General features: G+C 46.6%; 1 protein-coding gene across 7 annotated transcripts in view; it reads right to left on the reverse strand.

The window, feature by feature from the left end:
* The window catches only part of tns1a (tensin 1a), a 62,572-nt gene that overhangs the window by 12,176 nt on the left and 28,979 nt on the right, over window positions 1-21,417 (reverse strand). For all 7 annotated transcript variants that reach the window (XM_086067036.1, XM_086067032.1, XM_086067033.1 and 4 more), the window contains 15 exons: window positions 20,643-20,681; window positions 18,895-18,936; window positions 15,585-15,634; window positions 14,740-14,911; window positions 13,779-13,829; window positions 13,589-13,711; window positions 13,441-13,505; window positions 13,070-13,153; window positions 11,217-11,329; window positions 11,072-11,132; window positions 10,914-10,989; window positions 10,684-10,813; window positions 10,054-10,119; window positions 9,849-9,974; window positions 271-1,926 (listed from right to left, as the gene is read on the reverse strand). In XM_086067036.1, the coding sequence (XP_085923162.1) occupies window positions 271-1,926; window positions 9,849-9,974; window positions 10,054-10,119; window positions 10,684-10,813; window positions 10,914-10,989; window positions 11,072-11,132; window positions 11,217-11,329; window positions 13,070-13,153; window positions 13,441-13,505; window positions 13,589-13,711; window positions 13,779-13,829; window positions 14,740-14,911; window positions 15,585-15,634; window positions 18,895-18,936; window positions 20,643-20,681 (2,854 nt within the window). The remainder of the gene's footprint in view (window positions 1-270; window positions 1,927-9,848; window positions 9,975-10,053; window positions 10,120-10,683; window positions 10,814-10,913; window positions 10,990-11,071; window positions 11,133-11,216; window positions 11,330-13,069; window positions 13,154-13,440; window positions 13,506-13,588; window positions 13,712-13,778; window positions 13,830-14,739; window positions 14,912-15,584; window positions 15,635-18,894; window positions 18,937-20,642; window positions 20,682-21,417) is intronic.

A 21,417-nucleotide genomic window follows, 5' to 3' on the forward strand; every position in this document is an offset into this window, starting at 1 on the left:
GCTTCCGCTGAGGTCACCCAAATGTGAACTCATGGAAAACTCCAAACATTCCTGCACTCTCAAGGCTTGACTTTTATGCTCATTTTAGCCGCAGTTAATTGCACGTCTCGTTCCTTTGGTGATTGCGTAACGGCAACCGCCGTCATCCGCTCCACCGTGTGCCGCTCATTGGGGGATCTCGAGTTGAAACTTTACAGATTGAATACACTGAGCCTCGTCAGACATATCAGCTTTGCGCTTACGTTACACTTTGGCACGGTCCAGCCTTACCGGCAATGCGGTGAGCCACCAGGCCCTCGAGGTTCAACGCTCCCTCCTCAGCATCCTGCTCTCGGACCAACGAGGAAGAGGAGGCGTCCTTCGGCTGAGGGCTGAGAGCCGGAAGTGGAGAGGAGGACTCACTGCAGCCCGGGTAGGGAGACGAGCCCTGTGGATCTGGCGAGTGGGACACCGGGCCCACCGGGCCCACCGCGTATGAGCTCACAGGCTTCAACGGCGGATCCGACGGGAACTGGTGTAGCGCTTGGCGCGGGTGCGTGTAGGGCTCGGGTGTGTGTGTCGGGGTGATGTTTTGGTGCTGCAACGTCGGGCTTGGCCTTTGAGGGGAGTTTACCGGAGACTCCAGAAGAGGACTCTGGTTGGGAAAAGTCCTCCCAGTCGCGCATGGCGGCTGCTGGAAAGTATTGTTGAATGAGCCCGAGCAGTTGTAGCCACGGATGGCCGAGTCTGCTTGGTACGAGGGCCTCGTGAGCGTCTGGGAGAAGGGCACGGGTGACGCGTTCGAGATATTTTCCCCAGGCGGAGCGCTGTGAGACTTGGACATGTGGGAGTTGATGGGGTCCAGGTCCAGCATGAGCATGTTGAGCGCTTCGATGGATTGCTCGATGTCCCTTTGAGAAGCTGCGGAGGGAAAATGCGGCAAGCTGTGGGTGGACTGGAGGGGCGGTCCGAAAGGATCATCTGGGAGGCTGTACTGGTGCCACGCGCTCAGTCCCCTTTGAACTGCGTCCCGGCTGCTGGTGCTCCTCTCGGGGGCCCTGGGCATTAGTTTGGAGTTGGACTCAGGACTACTCGTCGGCGGGTTACCAAAGGACTGCGAGCGATACATTCCACTTCCATTCTGGTAGTTGTTATATCCCCCCGGTGGTGACACGGAGGAACTGCGCTCCTGCATTGCAGAGGCTGTTTGTATTCCGTGCACAGGCATCTCGCTCAACTGATCGCTTAGAACGCCCGGTTGAAGGTACGGGCCGTCGTTCTGACCTCTGACAGCGGCTTGTGACTGATAGTAGAGATCAGCGGGTGTGGCTTGGCCCTCTAAGGATGAGAGCGTTCCCAAACTGTCCACACTATTTGCCTCTTGGCTGTTGGGAAGCTCGTCATCCAGAATATCGGTCTCACGTTCTTCTGCGGAAGGGGCGCCAATTAGCCTGGCGTGACCCCCGTTGACGTGCACCTGCGCTGGGACCAGGTGCCGGACACCGCCCCCCGGACTGGTTGACAAATAAGCTTGTCGTTGATGAACTGGCACCTCAAGTCCGCTCAGAAGCTGATCAAGTTCTCTCTTCTCCTGGGGGCTGAGGGGCGGGTGGCTTACTGCCGGGTTGCCGTGGTTCGAGCCCCCCTGCTGAGGTTGGCTGTGTTCCTCGGTGCGGTCTGTCTTGACGGACGCGGTCGAGTTTCCCGAGTCGCTGCTCACAGACAGAGTGTGGTCGACGGCGGGGAGGGAGGCGTGGCCTGTTACAGGAAGGGTATGCTCTGACGGTTGAAGGGGGTGGTTGGGGTGCTGCAAAGGGTTCTCTGGGGCACTCAGGGGGTCTTCATGGACTGGCAGGCCGTTGATGGTGACCACTCCCTCCAGGGAGTCTTTCTTTCGGACCTGCGCATACAGGCTTCCATCAAGTGGACCTTGACTGTGAACAACATCTGAAAGACAGATAAAAAAAGAAAAGAAAAAAAGATCAAAACTGAACCTCGTGCATTTCTGCCGCTCTGTACACAAATGAACAGCAAACAACTTGCAAAGGAGTAAATGATCCTCCCCGCAAGCACAACCAAGCTGCACAAGTCTTTTTTTAAACTCGGAGTTATTAGCCCAGCAACCAGCAGCACCGGCCCCCGTTCACTATTAATAGACCGTTTACAGGGTTAAAGGCGGTGCCGCCATTGCGTCAGTGAGGACCAACCCAGTCTGATGTCAACGAGGGTGGACACTGAAATAATACTGCATTATATCTGAATGGAAGGACTGGAACAAACAATCCTTTAAAAATCAATTGGTAGAACTTCTGGTATTGGCTAGAGAAGCCCCGTAAAAGTCAGAGTGGTGGCATGCAACTGGAATGAACAGCTGACCATTAAGATGCCTTAATGCACTGCATGCATTAAGGAGACTGTAAAGTACACGACAAGTACACCGACAGCAGCTGACATGTATGTGGTACTCGACCCGCATGGGACAGATGGCGGATCACTCCAAACACAGTTATTTCAAACGTCATGTCAACAGGAAGGCAGAACAGCAGCGAGAAGCACAACTTGCGCCTTATGGCACGGAAGTCGGTACCATCAGTCTCTGAAGATTGTCACGGGAAAATCCTTACCCGCAGATGTGACTTTGCGCCGCTCGAAAAACTATGCAAAATAATCCTGTGCTTTGAGCCGTCTCCTGTTGCTCCCATCACCAGAAATGCGTATGACGCGGGTCCGACAGGGCCGCACCGCCACTTGATTCTTCCCAGCAGCAGGGGAGTGGCTTCACTTTGGACACAACTCCCATCTGTCAGCCTTCTGAGGGTGGGGGTGCGGGTTGGGGTGCGGGTGGGGGGGGATCCCTTCATTCAAAGCTTCCTTGAATGTCCTTGGTCTTAACAACGACTCATTTATCCTAAAGTTTTGGCTTGGACTGCTGTTGATGCAGTTCACTGTACCGTCAGAATTGAATCCGAAAAACTAAAACCGAATTTCCAGTAGGTTCTGATGCGCATCCTCACATGGACTTGACACTTGCTGTTGCGCCTTCGCTCTCCAAGCGGGGACGGTCGGCCTCAGCATTGGTCGAAACAAGGGCTCTTCCTTCCTTCCTCCACCGAAGAATACCGAATGATCAAGTTCTCCATCTTGCCTGGCGACCTCCTCACAGTCCAAAAACACATCACGTATTGTCGGAAAATCACGTTGTTTTTTTAGATAACATTTACCACAGCAGCAATTTCAACATCAAAAACAGTCATTAGTCGGATGACGCAGTAAACAGTCGCAATAAGCTTTTTTTTTTTTTTTTTAAGGACTGTCTGCTGCTTCATATCTCCCAAAACTCATAAGTCAAATCACTTGTAAGTTAAGGGACCGCTGTACAGTGCTCCATTTTTTAAATATCTATTTTGGATGAAAATTGGGCATGAAAGGAAGTCTGCACTCTACCGAGTGATAAACGTTATAAATATATATTACAAACTAGGGGTGTGAATTGCCTCGTACCTGGTGCACCTGATTCGTAGGTCACGATTCGATTCGATTAATCCCGATACGAGTCCATACATTGATTATTGCGATTTTTTTTCAAACTCAAATTTAGAAAATACTAATCAGTAAACTTGTACACCGTAAGATTTGTATGAAAATGTATTTGTTTATCTGAAAATTCAGGCTTCTAATTGAGCCGCTGCATTTAACAAACAAGTTGAAGTCTGTTTCATGTTTGAACAGCACTGAAATCAAATATTAAGGCTTAATGTTCCATTAATAGAACATTCTTCCATGCTTAATGTGTGAATCCTAACCTTAAGTAAGACGTTTTGTTGAATATTCCCATAAAAAATGGATGTTTAAAAATCGATTAAAAAATTGCGCGCTGTAATATCGCGATATATTGCCGAATCGATTTTTTCTAACATCCCTATTACAAACTAATTCAATGGTGGTCTAAGACTGTTGCGCATCGTACATTTAATAGAACGCTCTGAATTGCCCGCAGTTGAGAACGTAAGCATCAATTTGTAAGTCCAGTGATTGTCAGGTTATCAGTTGAAGATGTATGCCGCCTCTCTCGCACCCTAAACCCGCTGGGATCAACTCCAACTTCCCTGTGACCCTGAACAAAATAAGCAGTACAGAAAATGGATGGATGACGGTGCAATGTCAGTCATGCGGCTCAAAAGTAAAGCGGCGGCAATGCATGCGGCTCCTGAGAAGTCCTTTTGAAATATGAACACGCGCTTTGCGTCCGACCACGAAAAGACCAAACGGCGCCGCGGGGCACCGAACGTGCACTTGTCAATCACATTAATGCCAAAAGAGCGACGCATCCTTGTGGTGGTCACTGCGGCGACCATGATTTAGAAAAAACATGGAACACACAACCTTCCCCGGGCGCCATGAAATAGTGGCGGCAGACCTCAAAGGAGATCAGGTTCGAGTCACCCGGGCGGCGTTCCATGCTCAGCAAACGCGGGTGCACGCGCTCGTGTATTGACATTTTGTTTTGAAACGAACGGCGCCAGTTGACGGCTCGCGCGCTCGCTCCCGAAACACGAGCGCTCGCTCGGGTGTCTCATTGGCACATCGCAGACTTGGCAGCCGTTAAAAAGCCATTTTCACAAATGTGGCTAATGGTTTGTTATAAATAGAAGCGCTTGAGCACCGGGTGCCGCTGCTGTGTCAATAAGCCGGCAGGGGGACGAACGGCACGAGCGTGGACACGTGCGGCTTGGACCGCAAGCGTTTGGACGCCGAGGTTGTTGTCGTTTTGCCCGAATGCGCCATCACAATGGATCGGAAATAAAACTAAGTGTCGACTTTCAACAGAAATTGCAAAGAAAACGATACCATTAACCATTATTTGCCGTCAAAAAGTCTTCAGGAACTCGATTTGACGATAGACATCGGCAGAATGCTTTCGTGCTGAGTCAACACTTCACAAAGTTAACAATATGTTTACAGCAACATGCACATCACTGGTAACATTCAAAGACGGACAATATTAACTCATTTGCTCCCCAAAACATATAAATATGTTCTATTTGAAATGTTTGAAGTGTGCCAAAGACGTATTTATATGTTTTTTTTTTAATGCTAGAGCATACAGAAGCCTTTGATGCGGCCTCTCAACTGCAGGTTGAAGCAATGGTAGTTATTACAAAAACGGCCAAAATTCTTAATAGGTTTGTCAATAATAATGAAACTCAGCTACGTTCTAATGCTAATTGCTGCAAAACTGAAACTGATACAAATGTCTTTTTTTTTCCTGATGAAAGAAGAGACTCTAATCTTTCTTTTGGTAGGTTCCATGTTTTTATAGCAATATTCTGTGGGCCTTGCAAAATGAGTCAAAATCCAGTAAAACAGCCGGGAGTGAAGGGGGTTGCTTCAGTCAAAATGGCTGCCAATGAGTTAAAGACGGACATGGTATGTCAAATGTTATGGGCAGATAAAACCAAGCCGCACTTGCGTATATCAAAATCAAGAGAAAGGGGAAATTTTGGAGAAGCAAATGAACAGTTCATGAGCCAAAGTAAACCGCATCGTGTATCAAACAAAATCTTATGGCACGGACACGAAAAACTGCTCATGGAACAGATTCTCTGGGCTGCCAGATCACTAAGACCTTAAAACTGTCTGGAGATGAAGTTTAGTCAATGTCAAAGTTTGGTGATGTCCACATTTCAGGTCTTCATCACCTCCATTAAACATTGCGGACACAAACTTTTTTTTTCTTTTTTTTTATCCAACTAATATTAAAACTAAAACTAAAACTAAACAAATTTTTTTTTTTAAATAATACAAACTGATAAAAACTAACAACCCTGCTCTAAAAACAAATTAAAATTAACAGAATAAAAAAAAAAAAAGTCAATACCAAATAAAAATTATCATAACTCTGACTGGATGTCAACAAGGCAATCTGAGTGCTTATAGATGAGATGATGGATGATAAATGCGAGGTCACCTTATGAAAAGGCCAAAACCATTTTTTTCCATGTACGGCCTTAGCTTGGAACCAGATTCAATTGGATTCGGTCCATTCATTGTGTAAATTCTTCTCAAAAGCGTGAGCAGTTTGACTTTTCAAAAGTGTTTCATGCTGACTTTCACTCGATGGTCATTCAACGAACAAGAGAGCAGCAAAAACGTCAGAAAAACAACAACAACAACAAAATCTGTAAAAAAAAGTCCCCTGTTGACGTCAACGAAAGCGCGAAAGCTGAAGTACGACGACATGTTAAACGGCAGCCGCGAATACACACGCTGACAGGCCAGCGCGGGAATGTGAGCGCGCACGCACGATGATGTCATCTGACGTGACATTGAGTTCTGATATCGCCGTGACGACAGCCAGCCCGCATGCCAGCGCAAGGTGACCGAGTTTGACTGACAGCCGATGTCCCGTACTTTTGACTTCATATTGTATATTTGTATTCCTTTTTTTTTTTTTTTTTTAGATCGTGTCACATACAAGAACATCTTCTGTTCTACTAAAAATACATCCAATTTCTCTTTGAAATGGCGGACATTTGCAGAGTGACATGTGACATCACGAAGCATAAGTCACAGCACCCCGTCTGCTTTTAGATGGCCGACGTCTGCCTCCCGCTCCGCCCATCAGTCACACTTTAGGGGTAACGTGATGTGCCCGCACGGAATGTCGCCGTCAGGGTGATGTCATGTTCAGGACTCATTCACATTTATCGCCATGCTGGGAGGACACGCGATCGGCTGCAGGTTCGCTCCGAAATAGCCCCACGAAGAGATGAGGACGCTCCTTGGAACCCCTGCTGCGATGCGAACCTGCTGCCGCAGCTCACCGCGCTGTCAGCGCCGCGTGCGCCTCAAAGCAGTTTGCTCTCGCGCACATTTCCAATTCTCGCACCCGACGCTCTCCATTTCTGCAGACTGAGTTGGCTCCGGTATGTTTCCTTTGTTTGTTTGTTTGTCAGTTCTGTTACCGTTTTATTGTAGGTTTGACTCTGGAGGGACAATTTGTGAAGGCCAAGACGGTCCAGTTTTCTTCTTTGGCTTTTACATTACTTTACATCATTTTTTTTATGAAAACAGTGAGAAGTCAACCCAAGTATGCAGATGGCAAAAAAGTTTTCTTCTTCTAATGTTAGCGGCGCTTCCGGTTTTCCGGCGTGCCCGTCGGCACCGCACGCCACCTCCAATTTTTGAAAATTACAAAAATTAAAATTACATTTCAAGCCAAGGCACTTTTTGGTTCGTTTTACATTTAAGCAGTTGCGGAGTGAGCAATTATTATCAATGACGAACATCGTCAACGGTGAAGTGGAAGATGATGAATGCAATCAAAAAAAAAAAAAGCAAGCATTCATGTTTTAGCAAATTGGACTCACCAGCCAAAGAAAGGTCAGCGATTGTGCTTCTCTCGTCCGATCCCAAGCACGCAAAGTGTCTTTCCGATCGCAAGCGCACAACAAAACCACTCGTGCGGCTCCGCACATAAACGTGTCGACGTCTGCCCCGCCTCGCCCCGCGCACGCACGCACGCACGCACGCACGCACGCACGCACGCACGCACGCCCCCCCGCCGCCCGCGTGCCTTTCTGTCACCGCTCAGCTATTCCAGACATGTTTCACGGCTCGGCCCGGCCAAATAGGGGAGGCGGCTTGTAAACAAGGAAGCCGGCGGCCTTCACGCCTTCTCAACGTCACACGCAAACTGCTTCCGAACATATCCAAAGCAACGGAAACGCAGATTTCGTTTGCGCTAAACGCAATTCATTTACGTATGTTTGCTGTCATTTAAACGAGACGAGTTTGTGTTGTAAAGCAAACACAAAAGACACTTTTAAAGTAACTGTTATCAGAGTTCCATTACATTAACTTGAGTCACTTTTGGAGAAAAAGAGTAGATGTGTGAAGAAGAAACACAATTCTTACTTATCGGGCCCACTAGCGTCGTTACCACCATTTCAAACATTATCGTATATTTACGGCGCACTTAAAAGTCTTGCATTTTCTCAATAATCGACGGCGCACCTCATAATGAGTTGCGCTTTTGTGTTCACTGAGTTCCAAAACGGCGTGAATGCTGTTGTTGCGACGTTGGTAAGTGCTCGGCTTGACTGACTGCGTGGGAGCATTTCTTATCGGGGGGGAAATGCGGCCCTGGTTGAGGACTGGCAGGCATGATGAGAACCCGAAAGAGTCAACTGATGTCTTGGTGCCTTCGCTTTAAGAAAGTGCCACCGATGGTCGTGAGACTGCGAGGCAGCGCCGAGCGAGTTACGCCGCAATTTGCGAATGGATTGCGCAACGTGCCTGCTTGCACGGTCGTTCAGCTCACAAAGTTATTATATATATATTTTTTTACCATTTGAAAAATAATTTGAGATGATTGTCTGCCTGACGACATTGTTTTAAAATAAATAAATCAGACTTTATGTTCAAGCAGTTACCAATCTTTGTCTCCTCTGGCCACCTCCGTTTTTCGATGTTCAGCGGCCCGAGCGCGGCCTTCCGACTTGCAGCGGCGGCGAGGTCAACAGCTGCCGGCAAACATTAGCGGAGCAAAGTCCCGCCGACACGCATGCTTGCATTCCCGTGTAAAAACGGCAAAGGAATCAACATGCTAATAAAATCACGCGTGCGCTGACACGCGCAGGTGAACGCTAATGAGGCGTGCTAACGATACGCTGTAGCGCCGGCGGCTGGCGAGGAAGAATGAAAGCGACAAGCGTTGGAATGGCGCAGACGCTTCGAAAGACTTTTTGCGGAGCTCTTTCAACTCCGCGTCCGAGGTCAGTCGGGCTTAAGCACGGCACCGGGAGGAGGAAAGCGACACCGAGACCCGAACGCCGGCGCAAAACCCGACAAGCCTGGCTTCTGATGAGCGATTGCGTCGACTGCTGCGACGGGATGCGGTCATCAGACAAACGTCCCCGCGCAGGTCCGATAAACTCGTCTCCGATACTATCCTACGTGTGTTCTATGCAAATGGTGTTAAAAAAAAAGTCTTCCTCATCGGCCGGCTAAGAGACTTCAATTGGAGAAATTACAGGTCGGGATCGACCGATCGTCGGCCTGGACGATTATTGGGCATTTTGATCAATATCGATATCGGACTTTTTCCCCAAATTTGAAAGGTAAAAAAAGGTCAATCTAAACCATTTTAATCTCAGGGAACTATTGATTTCAATTTTCAGTTAACTTTATAAGAGATGCTGCTGACTCTGGGAAGCTTCTGAACCTTTTGATTTTGTTCGACATTTTCACAAAGAAATGTGAAAGTTAAAGATTTCAGTTGTTTTTTTTTTGATTTAGGAAAAAAACAACTGACGGTATTTACTTCTTTAAGTTTCCATTTAACTTTTAAGACGTACTGATAACCTTGGGAGCTACCTGAACACTTTTTTTTTTTAAGTCTATTTGTCTAAGATAAAAACAAACAAAAAAAACATTACATTTTGAAAAGCCTGAAATATTGTTCAATAAGCATTGATTAATTAATTAATTAATTAATTACTAAGCTTTAAGACATTACAACAAAGTCAAGATTGGCATTTGTATTTTTACAAAATGGAGGCCAATATATTTCCCCCCCTTTTTACTGGAAATGAATATCGGCTTCAAACATCGGTTATCGGCCTCCTTGACGAATGATTAGCATCGGTATCGGGGCCCTGAAAAACCCATATGGGTCGATGCCTGTTTAAGATACAATTTGCAATCGGGCCAATCCCGTCGACCTCCTTGAAACGCCGCAAGTAGCACAACGTCCCCGTGAGGAAGTCCATAAAAGGAAAACGAGTCTTTGCGACATAGTCAAGTGGGCGTGGCTTCCTTCGAGATGCCGACAGTGCTGGCAGGTGCGCAGGTGCGTGCGTGCGTACCGTGCTGGTCATCCGCGGCTTCCTCGCTGCGATGACTGAAGTTCTCGTACGAGTCCCAACGGATCAGAGAATCCTGAGTGTTGTAGTCCACGCAGACGCTAGGCCCGTTCTCCAGATGGCCGAGGCCTGAGGAACACAATTCGTCATGAGGGGCGTGGCTCTAATGTTTCGCAACAATTAGTAAGCAGACAGAAAAATACGCTACCTTTAATTTTCTGCGGACCGTATGAAAAGACAAACTCCACCTTCCCATACTCGGGGAATCTGTCATCTGAACAAAGAAAGACATTATTTGAAAAGAGTGGACACGCCCCCCAAAATAAAAAGATAGATCAACTACTGTATATTTCCTGCTGCAAAAACAGAAAATCTGCGAATAACTGACACTCCTTCAAAATGGATTGCAATTACCAATAGATGCCACTGGATGGCAGCAAAACATTTTTTTTTTCCTATTCTACAAGGCTGACATAATGCCGCTCATGCCCTTCACATTGGTTCTGGAACACCAAGTTGCCACCAGATGGCACCAAAGCACTCGTTTCATATTAGACATGGCTTTGGCCTCAGCACAAAAAAAATGAATGCGTGAGTTTTCCGGTGAATATTGGAGGATGGGTTCCCCCTCAACTTCCACAACTTAATGTGAGACTTTTCAAATTTGAAAGACGAAAATAAACGAGAAGCCGGAACTCATCAGCACAGCAGTAGTTTTAGTTTTAGTAGAAAGCAAAACAGCAGCACGTGTACATCCGTGGCCACGATTCTTCATGTGCGTTGTGAGATCATAAGTTGGTTCGAATGGGAAAAAAAAATGAACCCCTTGCCATCTTACCTTTGAATGTCTCGTCCAATTCGCTCTTCCCAAACACAACTCCCAGATCGTGGATGGCGCACGTGTGGAACTGCACTCTGAACACGACGTCCCTGGTGGCGTTTCTGTAGCGCTTGTGGTAACACTTGAGCTGCGGCAGGCGAGCGGAGACAGATGCGTGTGTGTGCGTGTGTGCGCGCGAGCGCGGCGGCGTGGAGATAACGCAAAGATCAAACGGAGAAATCGCTCACCAGGATGTCGCCCTTGAGCAGGAGGCCGGGTTCGATGGTGATACAAATGCTGGTGTTGCTGTCGCCCTGCACGTTGCTGCGCAACAACAACAGGACATGGTCAAAACAAAATCCGTTCAAAGACGCACCAAAGTCAGGAGCTGCTAACGACTGCGTACTATATTCCCGACGTATAGACGGGCTGCATGGCCTGGTAAATCTTCAGGAACGGACGGCAACCTGGGCAAGGCAACCAAAAACGGGACTTTTACAGCCACTTCACTTTTATTTGTCGCTCCAAATATTTGCAGAGCGCATACTGACCTCCTTTGGACTCAAAGTTGGGAATTCCGTGCATGATGACGTGATGCAGGAACAGCGGCTTGTTGTTGATTTTGATGTGGCCAGACAACAGGCCGTTAAAGTAGCGCACGTACCTGAAGAGCAAAAGACAACTGAGATCAGCTGACTTGTGTCCGTCCCCACAGCCGGACATTGACAGAATCAATGCACATGGACTTCCCATGTGCATGTTTTTAAAATGTGGGAGAAAAAAACTCAAGCGAGCACGGGAAGAATATGCAAACTCCACACAGGAGCCAAAATTCGAACCCACAACCTCCCCATGATATATTCCCAAGCCTGCTTCCCTCCTCCCAAAAACGATTGTATCCTGCTGCTTTTTGTTTCCTGAGCTTCTTGCGACTGTTTCCCACTCCAGCCCGCTGTAAAAAGTGCTCAAAGGAATTGTTATGTCGAGGACAACGGGTGGCGCGGTGGGGAAGCGCGAGCGCTTGTTCGACATCATTGTGAGGAGGATACCTGACATGACCTTGACCGTGAGGGGGTTCGAGCGCCTTGCACCGCGGATGGAAGCCAGATGGTTTCACGATCTCGCAGAAGGAAGGAAGCGAGGGAAGAAAAATGGCAGGTGCGCTTGTGACGCAAGCTTTATAAAGTACACGTTTGACCACATTTCAACGGCCATCTTTGGGAATTCTGAAAAACTTCCTTCGAATTCTATGATCGCTCAATAACATATTGCATTTTAGTTTTCAACTTGTACCGCAGAAAGTGATCTCATCCCAGTTGTAATCGTCTTATTCAAGACGATCATACCAAGCGGGTGAGAGCAGAGATAATTATTTCCCAAACGGGAAACGAGGACGATCCATCAGATCGGAAACTATTTCTTGGTTTATTCTCTGCCACCTTCTTCTTATCTCGCTCCTCTAAAGTTCTGTCATTCCGCATCATGCTTGATGACATCACACTTGTGGAAAGCAAACTTTGAACGACGCCCTCTTGGGACTTCTCTTGGCATGTGTGGAATTCTCTCAAACAAGCGCCGCCATGACATTTTCACACAATTATCCCAATTCAAACTAAATTGCAGATGAGAAAAAACGCTTTTCCTGTCGACAGGAAATCGCAGTCAGTGGAAAATGTGGTGCTTTGGAAACACAGGGTGCATACTTTCTAGTGTGTGATAAGCATTAGGGATGTAAACATAGCCAGACATCACGATACGATATTAGCACGGTATTGTAGGGAGGATTGGCTTGACAAAAAAAAGACCCACAATTTTGTAAAAAAAAAAATGAGTTCATACTAAAAAAAACACACAATATTGTGCTTTTGTACATAACAGCAATGCATATAAACAACGTAGAATATGACGTTCCCCTTCATCTGACCAATAGTGTGGATTTTAAACATAGAAGGGCCAAAACATGCCTTGTGAAAATTAAACTTAAAAAACTAGCAACCAGAGGGCGCTAGAAGTGCACAAATAGAAATCAACCGGACTTCTTTTTTTTTTTGTAACAGATGTGCTGCCTTTAACTCTTTTACTGCCACAAGTTACCCAAAAAACAATCCCAACAGTGCCGGCCCATTTGGAGCATTTTCACTCATCTTTCAAGGCAAACAGAATATTGTGTGTTATGACTACGCAAACATGGCGGATACCATATGAAAAACAACGTCAATTGAGAAAAACAACGTTAATTGACGTTACTGGCGGTACTCGGTGGGCGTCAATTACCGTTTCCGCTCATTCATATCGTAACATGACGGCGATGATATCGTGGCAGTTTGAATGCCGCCACATCACGATATTGCTGTTATCGTCGCGTCCCTAACAAGCACACGTTTCCAAAAGGAGAGCAACGAACCTTCTCTGCGAGGGCTGGCCCGTGGGAAGCGCTTTGTCCTCGTAGAAGCGCCTCATGGCGAACCTGTCCAGCGCCTGGTCAGCACTGTAAACGCAAACGAACGTTGTCACTATGCGAACCATCCTGCAGAGTTTCAAAGTATCTGTTAAAGTTGGAACAACATCTGGCAGCATGAAAGAATGATGACTCTCCTGAGCTGCTCGCTTTCAGAGCACCCCAACAAATAAGCAGCCCGGACGGCTTGTTTTGTTTTGTTTTGACTGGCGCCTCGAGGCTCTCCAGACCGGGGGATCAAAGCGGAAGGAGAAAAGCCGCGTTCAACAACACGCACACAATCGTGACGTAGCGGATTCCACTAAGGTGTTTGCTACCTTGCCGATATGTTGCTGTAGTGCATGTAGGCCGCCACCACCACCCCCGTCCGACCTCGGTTGCCCTGCAACAGCACACGCGGTGGTGATGATGCGCACACAAATCATACATGTCGATTGCGTGTTCTTGCGGCCTGCGCGAGTTTACTTTATTGTGAAGCACCACAACGTTGTGCGGGTCGCCGTTGAGCCACGCGTCCATGGCCTTGCACATGCTGCAGATCTTGTCCAGCGGCGGCGCGTGGTGGTCCGGCCAGCCAAACTCCAGCACCTGCGGACCACAAGTGAGTAAGAACCTTCTCGGATGCCGTCTTTTCCCGCCTCTGACACCCTTTTACCTTGGGGTTTAACGTAGCCAGGTCGCTCCTCAACTCACTCAGGTTGAGCACCTGAAATGAGGAAGAACCAAGATCAATGCATGGAAGCCGAAAAGGAGTCGCCGAAAGGGATCTTCATCCGGGTAGCATTCGTTCAGTCGTTTTTCCAAACAAAATGACACTCTAAACACAAAAGTGGGTCAAAAGTAACCCAATTACGGATCGAAAACGGACCGATCCACTTCATGGGTCAATTTGACCCAACTTTCTGGGTTGTTTTATACAAAATGACCCCGTTTTAAGGATCTGACCAAATTTGTGAGTTGTTTTTCACTGGAAGACCCATTTCTTGACTCAAAGTAGAGGATCGGTCCATTTTTGACCCACAGTTGGGTTATTTTTCACCCAACTGTTTTTAGAGTGTTCAAATGATGAAGCGACGAGACCAGGCGTCCGTTTGTAGAGTGGATCTCAATATTTGTTCCATAAACCAAAATGAAAACAAACAAACAAACAAAAGCATTTGGGACGTTTTATCCAGTTGAGATATTTTCACTTGCCACAAGTTGCGTGACCCGGAAAACTTCAACCGGAAGGGACGCGCGGGAGGGTTTCTTGAAGACGACAACGTAGTGTGCAGTATGAATTGCAAAAATGGATGCTGGTCAGAGGTGGTAAGAAAGAAACTCTGAGGCCAGAAGACGTGACCACCGACAAAGTCGAGCCAAGAGTTCGACAAAACAAACAAACACACAAAGAAATGGTTTCCAGGTCACGCAAGTTGTGGCAAGTGAAAATATCTCAACCGAATAAAATGGCCGGTTGTCCCTTTTTCCTATTTTCCATTTGTGCACAAAATTGGAAATGGGAAAAGCGAGTCGTTTTTCAAACGAATATTGAGAAAACAAGTCGTAAATTTGACTTGCGGTTTTTTTTCGGACAAACGACGGAACGACTGATTGGCGGCTTTTATCTTCCTCACCAGGTAGTGTTCGCCGTGCTTGGAGCGCAACATGGCCGCCACCTCCTTGAGGTGGGCGATGTAGCTGCGCTCCTCGGCAGTGGAAGGGAACGAGAAGGAGATGATCCTCTCTGTGATGTAGACCAGGTCCACTTCGTAGCTCTCCTCCATGTCCTGGACCATACTCTGACTCCTGGCGAGGAACAGCACCAAGCAAGTGAGCGCCATTTTCTCTTGCCTTCCTGCGCTACAGGATTATTATAGCTCGGGAATTTTCAGTTAGTTAAAATTAGTTAGTTGGGTTTTTTTTTAAAGAAATTTTCTTATTATTCAATTTTGTTAACGATTTTTTTTTTTTTTTTTTTTTTTTAAGTTTAGTCTTGTTAGTTTTCGTTGTATCCGAGCAGATATTGTAATTGCTGTGACGGTGAATTTAGAAGCTTCTTTTGAGGTATAGACACCCACAAGGTACAGAGGTGGGCAAATTCGGTCCTCGAGGGCCGGAGTCCTGCAGGTTTTGGAGGTTTCCCTTTTCCAACACAGGCTGATTCCAATCAACAGGATCGTTATGCAGGGTTATGCAGAGCTTGCTGATGAGCTGATCATATATCAGCTGTGTTGGAGAAGGGAAACATCCAAAACCTGCAGGACTCCGGCCCCCGAGGACCGAGTGTGCCCACCTCTGCACAAGGATGTCACCATCCTCCTCAATCCTCCAAGGATTGTTGTCGTTACCCAAAAAATCTCTTCGAGAGAGAATATACCCGCCGGTTCATATCCTGCAAATGAGTTCAATCGGCAACAAGGAAGACAGCCGTTGCTTTACTTTGCCGTGGCGTGCGCGACGTGACCGCGACGTTTCTTACCGTGACTGCTTCCGCTTTATTTCCGCACTCTTGTAGGACCTGGCTGAACCCTGAAGAAGAAGAAGACGATACATCATAAGCAAATCATTTGCGTCAGACCGCTTTTGTCCCTCCACTCTCGTCGAACGGCGAATAGTTTGTCGCTAGAAGCCGTTTGTCGTCCGCATAACGAATATGATTCGGAGCACGTCGTTCGTTCGTCCACAATCGATGAATATTTTCCCGGGCAGAATTTTGTTCCCAGTCCATCCCTGACCACTCGGCTTAGCAACTTTCAGAATCAATGCAAATGATTTGATGGCAACATCCAGACGATTGGAGCACAAAAGACAACACTGTCATGAAAGGCAAGCACGGTTGGACAAAAACTTTTGCAGTACAAAGTAACCACGGACCGCAGACGTGACATGACCCCGCCCTCAAGAGCCAAAAGCGGAAGCATCCTCCTTTTTCAGTGCTCCGACAGGCACCAGATGTGAGGCGGGCCTCGGACAATGCAAAATGACGGGTCTGCATGCAACATCGCCGCAGTCTGTGGTCTTGTAGCAACATGTGCGGAAAGCTGTTATAGTAACCGCAGGAGGAAAATATTTTTGTCGCTACAACGTACATTGTGGGAAAGTTGAGAGCTCGGATGTGCTCACAAAAACCTTAAAGCGCTCTTTCGACCGTAGTAATGCTTGTAAACGGTAAAAGCTAGCTAGCGGCTTGTAAACAGTAAAAGCTAGCTAGCGGCTTGTAAACAGTAAAAGCTAGCTAGCGTACTTGCCGGTGGCAGAAAAGTGATTGACTGCCGCTGACTTGAACTGAAAACAAAAACTTTACGTTGCACCATAAAATGATATACCAATAAAGGATTCGGTATTTTTTCAATTTTCAAAAAAAAAAAAAAAATCAATCAAGGCTAATCCAGCCTACGGGTGAGTGCAAGTTGGATAGCAAGACTTTCTAGAGGCCGAGTAACTTCAAAAGGGACTGACGGGGAACCGAACAGCCATCATCCATTTTGTGGAACACGTGGTTGGGTTGCGTGTTGAGAAATGTAGCTTCAGGGCTAGCTGGCTAGCTAACGTCAGCTCTATTGCGCAATATCCATTTTACCGTCAAAAAAGCGACTCTGTGCCATTAATCGAAGCAGCAGCCAGTTCACGACTAATCATGTTAGTTTTGAATCAACTTAGCTCGTGTAAATGAATGCTGGCTCACTTCACGTATTCAAAACGACAGTAGCCGAGGGTTCAAATCATCATCTTAGCAATTTGCCGCGTTTTCTCAATTGCAAAAATGAAACAGAAGGTTTGGTTTACTTGCGGAACTTGAGCTTTTGCCACCATTTATGTGTGACATGATTGTAAAAAGAAGTTCAGCATGAAACCCGCTCTCCACTATGGGCGGAGCCTACCTTGTTGACCAGGTGACCTGTGCTCCACCTCCAAGTTGAGCGCAGGGAGGGAAAATGTTTCTGAAAAGAGCCGCCGAGAGGCATTGCTGATCGGGCTGCCAGCTGCTTTTTGTTTGGAATCTCAAAATGAGTGAGAAAACAACGTTTGGCACGACATGTCCGAGTCCAGGGAGGCTGCGTTCCACTCCATGGTGGGAAAAGATGCTACATGACGCCGCTATCGCCAACTGCTGATGTTTTCGTCCCTCCTTTGCAGATGCCCCTCCCTCTTTCTCATTATCTCTCTTGATCCCCCCCACAACAGTTTCTCTCTTCTTCCCACGCAAGCCCGGGTGTTGACGTGCACTTCCTTTGCACTGTAAACACGCGCCGCTGACTGTAATTAGCCTTCAGAACGGAGTCCCTCAAAATAGTTACGACCGACTCGCGTTATCCTGCTGTTGTTATGGCTGTGGTTGAATTGAGGCAAAAAATGCACGGAGGCCGTTTGTTCGTACCGCTGGTTGACGTCGAGTTACAGTGTGTCGTCTCTGGAGGCAGAAACGGATTTGAAAAAGTCCCGACAGAGCACTTCCATGACAACCCCCGCAATTATGGTCAGTTTTAGCGGGTCTATTTTATACGGATATTTTCTATTGGTAGAGGCGGGTTCATTTTTTCATTTTTTCCATTTTATTGCTTCGTCCAGCAGTGAATACTGTGGAAGAGTTTTGGATTCTAAAGAATCACACTGTACTTTAAATTAAAAAAAAAATATATATATATATATAAAAAAAAAAATATATATATATATATATATATATATATATATATAAAACACGGGCGGCACGGTGGCTGACTGGTTAGCACGTCCGCCTCCCAGTGCAAAGGTTGTGAGATCAAGTCCGGGCTTCGGCCTTCCTGGGTGGAATTTGCATGTTCTCCCCGTGCCTGCGTGGGTTTTCTCCGGGTACTCCGGTTTCCTCCCACATTCCAAAAACATGCATGGCAGGTGAATTGGACACTCCAAATTGTCCATAGGTGCGATTGTTCGTCTCTGTGTGCCCTGCGATTGGCTGGCAACCAGTTCAGGGTGTACCCCGCCCCGCCTACTGCCCGAAGCCAGCTGGGATAGGCTCCAGCAACCCCGCGACCCTTGTGAGGACAAGCGGTACAGAAAATGGATGGATGGATGGATATAAAACACACACACACAATAGCATCAATAGAAGTTTCATTTCTGCCATTTTTAGTGCAAGCATGTCAATTAGCCGTGCCATATTTCTTTCCCCCCTGATATGTTGCCAAAGATTAATAAGGATGCTGAGACGTCTGCCACAGATTTGAACTCATGAACCTGTGACATGGGCCAAAATTTTTTCGTGTGACAACAAATACCATATCTAAAAATACAGTCCGTCGATAACAGAAACAGCAAACAACTAACAAGCTTGGGTATGAAAATCCAGCTCGTCTTTGCTTTTGTCTTATTGTTTCAAGCCGGACTGCAAATCCACACGCTTGAAATGAGCACTTTTGGAAACAAAGATTTCTCAGAAATGGTCATTATACGACGAAATACGGACAAAAATACAGGGAAAAAAAATCAATTCATACACCAAATGTTGAGGTTGTAAAGAAAAACACAACAAACAACTCTCGTGTCTCGTGTCGTTGTCCGTCGACATTTTTCTTCAACTTTGATATGGAATGCACATTTTGCAGTGTACGGAAATAAAAGCTGTAACATCGATTCTGAGCTTTGCCCTCTTTTCTAAACACAATTTTCCTGTTCCTTGCAACTGGCCCGCAACTGATTACGTGTCAGTCCGCGTGTTTATTTTCCACGGCGGGTTACGTGAGCTGAGCGTAAATCAGCCGATATGAACGCCGCGCGTCGGCAATGCGGCTTAAAGGCGTGCGACTTACCGGAGTATCGACGTGCTTCAACGGCAGCTGGGGGGTCGCGGGCTGCGGAGAGAAAACAGAAGTATGCTCAAAAGACACGCCAGCGAGTCACATGGAGATAACACGTACGCGACGTAACCACGTCGCCGTCCGTCCCCGCGTACGGGAAAAGAGCGAAGTGTGCTTAGTTGCGCTCTATAAACAAAACCGAGCAGTGTTTATAAACCGTCTCGGTTATTTTCAAGGGCCGACATCCAACGTAAATAACAAAAGAAGTGACTGCTTCCTTTCTAGTTTGTTCAGCTCCTCAAATATGAAAACGGATCCAGCAACCGGCATCAAATTCCTTTGACACAAAAAGGAGTCTTATTAACGCAAGCTTTCGAGCGCAGGTGTCAAACGCTAAATTGCGGATTCTCACAAAAAGGAGGATTTGTATTTGTTGTTTTAATTCAACCTCTTTTTTTGGAAAGCATAATGACATTAACTGAGGTGTGCATTCTGTCCATCGGTCCGCCACGGACGGACGCCCGTTTTGCTGACAAATGAGTGAGAAAAAAAATCGTTTGACGAAGCACTGACGGAAGTGTTTTTCGTTTTTCGTCCGTCCGTCAAATTGTCTCTAGACGCCCCTTTTGTTGAAATGACAGACGGATTAATGGACAGGCCTGTTTGTTGGTCCTAAACAGGGATGGGACGTAAATAAAATGAAATACTTTATTACTGTACTCGAGTATTTTTTTCAGTACTTTCCTGAGAATTCATCTTTTCGACGACTTTTTACTTCTTATCCGTTACATTTTCACATGAGTATCCCTACTTTGTACTCGATACATTTTCAAAATCAAGTCGTTACTTTTGCTTTTAAATGTATGAAAACGATTCAAACAAGAAAAAGCAGCCGCCAATCATATGAAGCGTCACAGACTTCCCAGCCTACGATTGGCTGACGTGCAATTGGCAAGATTGGAACGACCCGCAAATATGAGGGCAATGCGCGCCGCCACTCGACACGATCATTGATAAGAAGAACAACGCTGTGGGACAAGATGTCAGCGAGGAGCATCAAACATCAGCGAAGGATACGCAACACTTGACGCAGCGCAAGTCGGAGTCAGCGGCGCCGATGTCGACGTCGACTCAAGCCAAAAAAGGTCACGTCTGGCTTCATTAGCGAATATCCTTCAAATGGACGAAGTAGAAATACTTTGGACTTTTACTCGTCAGGTTTAGTAATTACTTGAGTGAATACTTTTACCAAAGTCGTTTTTTACACAAATAATAGTACTTTTACTCAAGTAGAGAATATCGGTACTATTCTGACTTTTTCTCTCGTACTGATGATTACACTTTGGTCCGGCTAGAAAAAATGACGGACCGTCAATGGCGGACGAGTGCCCAGCGCGCTGACGGATGGCGTACCAGCAACATTTTGCAAAATGCTCACCTCTGGATATTAATAATGGAACAAACTGTCTTCCTTGACTTCTGACTTAAAAACGAGTTATCCGTCAACTTGTTGTGTCAATGTTTTATATGATGAGGCAATTGTAAGTTTTCTATTTTTCCCACGGTCACAACGGCGCACTGAGGAAGACCATAACGACGTATCAAAGTTTGACACCCTCGCTTTCGAGCCCGACCTTTGACCTCTCGCAGCAGCTCGTTACGTCTGTTTGTGGCTTTGCCCGCAATTCCAGCTGGGATCATTAAATTTGGAAACGGGTCAAAAAAAGTCCCGTATGTGCGTGCGAACGCGTTGTACTCACAAGTTCATTGTTGGTGCTCGTTTGACACGCCGTGGTCACCTGCAAGACGAGAGACAGCGTGTGAAGGATTGCCTGTGATTCTGTTTCCCGCGATGAAACACTTTGACCCTGCAGATGATAACCAGCAAGGAGACGCTGACCGTGACGCGCCGCTTCAGAATTAGAGCGGCTTTCAGTTACATTTTCTGATGTTGCGTCTTTAAATAGTAGGAAGGCCGCCACCGCGTGCTCCGCGCGCTCCGCGTGCTCCGCGTATCCATGACAAGAGCGCCACCTAATAGTCTTGTTTGTGCGCCGACGCCGATGCACGCTATCAGCGGCCGGCAGCCTCCGGTGGGACGGAAGCCGCCGTCGTTGGTTTGCACAGTGACAACAAAGGCCCGAGTTTGGATTTCAAGGTTATCGTGGAGCGTATCGCAATTCAGGAGCTGGAGGAGTATTGTTGTTATTGCCGCGTGATAGCAAAGCTGGCAAAAATCGTTGATGAAAGTCACTATTTTGCTTTCACGCCTCACTTCCGGCGGCCTCCGCAAACATTGACGTCACTGTCTAGGGCAATCGTTCTGCAACCTGCGGCTCTGGAGCCATATGCGGCTCGCGAAAAAATGTGCAGAATTTATTATTCTTATTATTTTAGATAAAATATCCTTTCAATTAACAAATAATTATAATTACATATACTTTTTATGTGTCCATATTTAGGTAGATGAAAATATTTTACAAACTACCATAACATTTTCAAAAAGGAAAAGTGGAAAAGCAGAAAATTTAAACA

This window comes from Leptonotus elevatus, chromosome 2 (assembly GCF_054856555.1).
Source record: "Leptonotus elevatus isolate MCC_2025b chromosome 2, RoL_Lele_1.0, whole genome shotgun sequence".
Lineage (NCBI taxonomy): Eukaryota > Metazoa > Chordata > Actinopteri > Syngnathiformes > Syngnathidae > Leptonotus > Leptonotus elevatus.